General features: G+C 48.2%; 1 protein-coding gene across 1 annotated transcript; it reads left to right on the forward strand.

Moving 5' to 3' along the window:
* Positions 1–2743: 2743 nt before the first annotated feature.
* LOC134162253 (uncharacterized) lies at positions 2744–4588 on the forward strand. Its single transcript, XM_062615878.1, has 2 exons — positions 2744–3882; positions 4075–4588. The coding sequence occupies exons 1-2, from the start codon at positions 2910–2912 to the stop codon at positions 4449–4451; spliced, it is 1350 nt and encodes a 449-aa protein (XP_062471862.1). The 5' UTR covers positions 2744–2909; the 3' UTR covers positions 4452–4588.
* The last annotated feature ends 1698 nt before the right edge of the window (positions 4589–6286 follow it).

Consider the following 6286-nt stretch of genomic DNA (forward strand, 5'->3'; position numbering starts at 1 on the left):
GAATGGCCTTTTAATGCTGTTGAGACTTGTTTGCTGATGGTGATGAGAATCACCATGCTAACACGCATACAGAGTGTGTTTTACCCACTACTGATTTCAAGAGTTAAGCAGATTCAGGTTTGGGTCTTGTCTGGGGTCAAACGACGATGTAGGAGGACCGAGAGATTTTCCCTGAGGCTGGACAGCCATGAGTGGCAGGGTGTGTGGGATAGTATGAGCAAGTATCTAGGTCAGTGGGCCCCTCCAGTACTTTGGAATTTCACTACCGAACAACTGCAAAATCCAGAAGAATTAGTAAAACACTTAAATGAGGTGTGTGGTCATTCTGGCCATACCAGAGATGGACAAATCACGGCAACGTGCTGGGGCTTGGCCTATGCTTACAGGGCCTTGTTCAACACTATCCAGCACCTTCAAAAGGAAAAGAATGTCGGCGGATCTGAGGGCAAAGCGACAGTCGCTACTCAAACTTTGGCTGCAATGAACAGCACAGCTACCCCAGTGGCAAGTACAGCAGCTGCTCAAACTTCAACTGCAACAGACAGCGCGGTTACCCCAGCTCCAAGCACAGTAGCTACACCACCCCCAGCAACAAGTACAGTTGCTACTCAAACCACAGTGATAATCACTGCAGCCAAACCAGAGGACCAATTCGTACCAATATCAGTTGCCCCTGTATGCAAGAGAACAAGCAAAAAGGAGGCAAAAAGGGTGAAGCGAGATGAAGAACCAATGAATTCACCACCCGGTCCAGAATCTGATCAGGAGTCATCATCACATGACGAAGAAGAAGAAGACCTCGGACCTCAACCCAGCTCCGGAATATGCGAAAAGATTTTACCCGTCAACCAGGGGAGCACATCGTCACCTGGTTACTCCGATGCTGGGACAATGGGGCCGATGGTCACGAACTAGAAGGTACAGAAGCCAAGCAGCTGGGATCACTTGCTAGAGAAGGGGGAATTGACCAAGCAATTGCAAGAGAGAAAAAGTCCCTCAGCCTTTGGAGGAGGCTCTTGGCAGCTGTGAAAGAAAGGTTTCCGTACAAGGACGATGTTACAAGTCGTTCGGCCAAGTGGACTACTATAGACAAAGGCATCCAGTCTCTGAGGGAATCGGCCATCGTAGAGATGATCTATCACATCAAGCCGAATAACGGGAATACACCTATAGATCCAGATGAAGTTGAATGTACACAACCCATGTGGCGAAAACTTACATGGAATGCACCGTCATCATATGCCCATTCATTGGCAACAGTGACCTGGAATGACATAGTACCACTAACAGTGGATGAAATGGTTCATAAACTCCGAGAGTTCGAAGACAATCTCACCCCTTCCATCATCTCAGCTGTGAAAAAACTGTCCCAGGACCTCGAACAATTGAAGGACAATCTATCTGATTTATCCGGCTCCTCACGTGTACCAACACACGTCTCAGCTATTAACAAAAGGCGTCCTATTGTTCAAGAGAGGAGATACAGAAGGTATACGCCACGGGGTACCCTATGGTTTTACCTGCTGGATCACGGAGAAGACATGACAAAGTGGGATGTAAAACCTACTTCAGCTTTGGAGGAACGGGTGAGTGAACTGAAGAGGGGAGCAAGGGCCAAGACTGATCGTCCCATGAGAGCTACGGCTTCAGTCTCTGGTGAGCAGTTTCCCAGATGGAGTGGAAGAGCTGATTTTACTCCAGCTCCTGTGATAACGAAGAATAATCCCTTTCAACACGACTTAAGTGTCCAACGCTGTGACGACCATTAGAGGGGCCCTGCCTCCAGCCAGGTGGAGGTAGGGGACAATCGGATTTACTGGACTGTGTGGATCAGATGGCCTGGCACATCAGTCCCACAGAAGTATAAGGCTCTAGTAGATACCAGTGCACAGTGTACCCTGATGCCATCAAGCTGTCAAGGGGTGGAACCCATCTATATTTCTGGAGTGACAGGAGGATCCCAAGAGTTGACTGTGCTGGAGGCTGAAATCAGCCTGACTGGGAGGGAATGGCAAAAGCACCCTATTGTGACTGGTCCAGAGGCTCCATGCATCCTCAGCATAGACTACCTCAAGAGAGGGTACTTCAAAGACCCAAAAGGGTACCGATGGGCTTTTGGTATTGCTGCTTTGGAGTCTGAGGAAATTGAGCAGCTGTCCACCTTGCCTGGTCTCTCAGAAGATCCCTCTGCTGTGGGGTTGCTGAAAGTTGAAGAACAGCAAGTGCCAATTGCGACCACAACAGTGCACCGGCGGCAATATCGCACCAACCGAGACTCCCTGATTCCCATCCATCAGCTGATCCGTAGACTGGAGAGTCAGGGGGTGATCAGCAGGACCCGCTCACCCTTCAATAGCCCCATATGGCCAGTGCGAAAGTCTAACGGAGAATGGAGACTAACAGTAGACTATCGTGGCCTGAATGAAGTCACACCACCATTGAGTGCTGCCGTACCGGACATGCTAGAACTTCAGTATGAACTAGAGTCAAAGGCAGCCAAGTGGTATGCCATGATTGATATTGCCAATGCATTTTTCTCAATTCCTTTGGCAGCAGAGTGCAGGTCACAGTTTGCTTTTACTTGGAAGGGTGTCCAGTTCACTTGGAACAGACTGCCCCAGGGGTGGAAACACAGCCCTATCATCTGTCATGGACTGATCCAGACTGCACTGGAACAGGGGCAAGCTCCAGAACACTTGCAATACATTGATGACGTTATCGTGTGGGGCGATAGAGTGGAAGAAGTCTTTGAGAAAGGGAGGAAAATAATCCAAATCCTGCTGAAAGCCGGTTTTGCCATAAAACGGAGTAAGGTCAAGGGACCTGCCCAGGAGATTCAATTTTTGGGAATAAAATGGCAAGATGGACGTAGACAGATCCCCACAGATGTGATCAACAAGATAACAGCAATGTCTCCACCAACTAATAAGAAAGAAACGCAAGCTTTCTTGGGTGCAGTGGGGTTCTGGAAAATGCACATCCCAAATTACAGTTCGATTGTAAGCCCCCTCTATCATGTGACCCAGAAGAAGAATGATTTTAAATGGGGCCCTGAGCAGCAACAAGCCTTTGAGCAAATTAAACGCGAGATAGTTCATGCAGTAGCCCTTGGACCAGTCCGGACTGGGCCAGATGTAAAAAATGTACTGTACACTGCAGCTGGGGAGAACGGTCCTACCTGGAGCCTCTGGCAGAAAGCTGCAGGGGAGACTCGAGGTCGACCCCTCGGCTTTTGGAGTTGGGGATACAAAGGATCTGAGGCCAGCTATACCCCAACTGAGAAAGAGATACTGGCAGCCTATGAAGGGGTTCGAGCTGCTTCGGAAGTGATTGGCACTGAAGCACAGCTCCTCCTGGCACCCCGGCTGCCCGTGCTGGGCTGGATGTTCAAAGGCAGGGTCTCCTCTACACATCATGCAACCGATGCTACATGGAGTAAATGGGCTGCACTAATTACACAACGAACTCGAATAGGAAATCTCAGTCGTCCAGGCATTCTGGAAGTTATCACGGACTGGCCAGAGGGCAAAGATTTTGGAATGTCACCAGAGGAGGAGGTGATGCGCGCTGAAGAGGCCCCACCATATAATAAACTGTCAGAAAGTGAAAAGCAGTATGCCTTGTTTACTGATGGTTCTTGCCGTATTGTGGGAAAGCATCGGGGATGGAAGGCAGCTGTATGGAGTCCTGGACGACAAGTTGCAGAAACTGCTGAAGGAGAGGGTGAATCGAGTCAGTTTGCTGAGGTGAAAGCCATCCAGCTGGCCCTGGACATTGCTGAACGAGAAAAGTGGCCAGTACTTTATACTGACTCATGGATGGTGGCAAATGCCCTGTGGGGGTGGTTGAAGCAATGGAAGCAGAGCAACTGGCAACACAGAGGTAAACCCATCTGGGCTGCTGCACTGTGGAAAGATATTGCTGCCAGGGTGCAGAACCTGGTGGTGAAGGTACGTCATGTAGATGCCCATGTACCCAAGAGTCAGGCCGCTGAGGAACACCAGAACAACCAACAAGTGGATAAAGCGGCTAAGATTGAAGTGGCTCAGATGGACTTAGATTGGCAACATAAAGGTGAATTATTTTTGGCCCGGTGGGCCCATGACACTTCAGGCCATCAGGGCAGAGATGCAACATATAGATGGGCCCGTGACCAAGGGGTGGACTTAACAATGGACACTATTGCCCAGGTTATTCATGAGTGTGAAACATGTGCTGCAATTAAACAAGCCAAGCGGTTAAAGCCTCTTTGGTATGGAGGACGATGGTTGAAGTATAAATATGGGGAGGCCTGGCAGATTGACTATATCACACTGCCACCAACCCGCCAAGGCAAGCGCCACGTGCTTACCATGGTGGAAGCAACCACCGGGTGGCTGGAAACATACACTGTGCCCCATGCCACTGCCCGGAACACTATCGTGGGCCTTGAGAAACAGATTTTGTGGTGACACGGCACCCCAGAGAGAATTGAGTCAGACAATGGGACTCATTTCCGGAATAACCTTATAGATATTTGGGCCAAAGAGCATGGCATTGAGTGGGTATATCACATCCCCTACCATGCACTAGCCTCTGGGAAAATCGAATGGTACAATGGGCTGTTAAAAACTACACTGAGAGCAATGGGTGGGGGAACTTTCAAGCATTGCGATACACAGTTACCAAAGGTCACCTGGCTGGTCAACACCAGAGGATCTGCCAACAGGGCTGGCCCAGCCCAGTCAAAACTTTTACATATTGTAGAGGGGGACAAAGTTCCCGTGGTGCATATGAAGAATTTGCTGGGGAAGACAGTCTGGGTTATTCCTGCTTCAGGTAAAGGCAAACCCACTCGTGGGATTGCTTTTGCTCAGGGACCTGGATATACCTGGTGGGTAATGCGGGAAGATGGGGAAGTCCGATGTATACCTCAAGGGGATTTGATTTTAGGGGAAAACAGCCAGTGAATTGTATGCTGTTGCCTGCTGTGTAATGCTTTTATAGCCCATCAACTAGATGTCTCCAGGTCACCAACGACTGGCCCTGACTTCCCTCCAGCCATCATCCCAACAGAGAATGAACTTTGAACATCATGGACCGAATGGACTCGGCAGCATTATAGGGATTGGTCCATGCACTAAGAAAATGATTTTTTCCTCTTGGTCTGTATGTATATGGATGTATATATGTGGGAGAGCGATGGTGTATTGAAAATGTGGGATCTGAGCACGACGTGAATGGTATGGAATAAGGGGTGGATAATGTCCTGGGTTCCTCAGTAGCAGTCATGTTTTTCCTTTGTGTTAACTGGTGCAGTGCTGTGTTTTGACTTCCAGCTTGAGAACAGTGTTGGTGAAGCCGATGTTTTTGGTTGTTGCTAAGTGATGTTTACCCTGACCAAGGACTCTGTGAGGCTCATGCTCTGCCAGGGAGGAGGGGAAGCTGTGAGGAAGCAGAGACGGGGCGCCTGACCCGGGCTAGCCGGGGAGGTATTCCATACCACAGCACGTCATGCCCGGGGTGAGGGGTAACTGGGAGTTACCCGGAAGGACAGGGGCTTCCGGGTGGAACTCGTTTTCTTGGCCGGTGGTATCGTATTCTCTTCCCTTGTTATTTTCCCTTATCATTGTTTTAGCTGATAGTAGTGGTGGTGATTTGTTGCTGGACTGTTTTTGTCTCAACCCGTAGGAGTTGCACTCTCTCGATCCTCCTCCCCGTTCCTCCGGGAGCGGGGAAGGGGAGAGCCCCGGTGCGGGGAGGCGGGGGGGGAGACGGACACGGACCTCGATTGTTGTCAGCTCGGCACCACTCACTGGGAGTGAGTGAACAAGCTACCTGACTGGGTTTAAACCACGACAGAATGAAAACTCTTTAGCTCACCTTCTTAAATCTGTGGCTAGATGGGGAGGCACAAGCATAAAATGTAAAGTACAAATAGAAGTGCAAAGAGCTGGAACACGTTCCAATTAATAAAAAAATAAAAAATAAAAAATAAAATCTGAAAGAGAACTCTCAGGATTTAAATAACATGTATGTTCTGTACAAAAATAATTAACTAAAATATACTTGACATTAAAAAAAATCTGTCTTGATATTTCTGATAAAAAAAATTGTCATCCTTTTAATAAACAGAATTATGTTGAAATCTAATATACCTCCTTTACACAGATAAAAGGTTAACCAGCATCCTTTAAAAATTCTGGGAATGATTTATAAAGGATACATTCAACTCAGTTTTGTGGCTTGAAGATTATATTTACAAGATAGATTTTTTTTTTTTTTTTTTTACCAGACTGTAGGTTTA

The sequence above is a fragment of the Pezoporus occidentalis genome, unplaced genomic scaffold (assembly GCF_034315485.1).
Source record: "Pezoporus occidentalis ecotype Australia unplaced genomic scaffold, CSIRO_AGI_Poc_V1 ctg185, whole genome shotgun sequence".
Lineage (NCBI taxonomy): Eukaryota > Metazoa > Chordata > Aves > Psittaciformes > Psittacidae > Pezoporus > Pezoporus occidentalis.

What these genes read in the sequence shown, in the direction of transcription:
- LOC134162253 (XM_062615878.1), top strand. Translation starts at nt 2,910, where the DNA reads ATGTCTCCACCAACTAATAAGAAAGAAACGCAAGCTTTCTTGGGTGCA. An exon ending in GAGCAACTGGCAACACAGAG is followed by an intron (nt 3,883 to 4,074) that starts GTAAACCCATCT and finishes GGCAACATAAAG; the next exon opens with GTGAATTATTTTTGGCCCGG.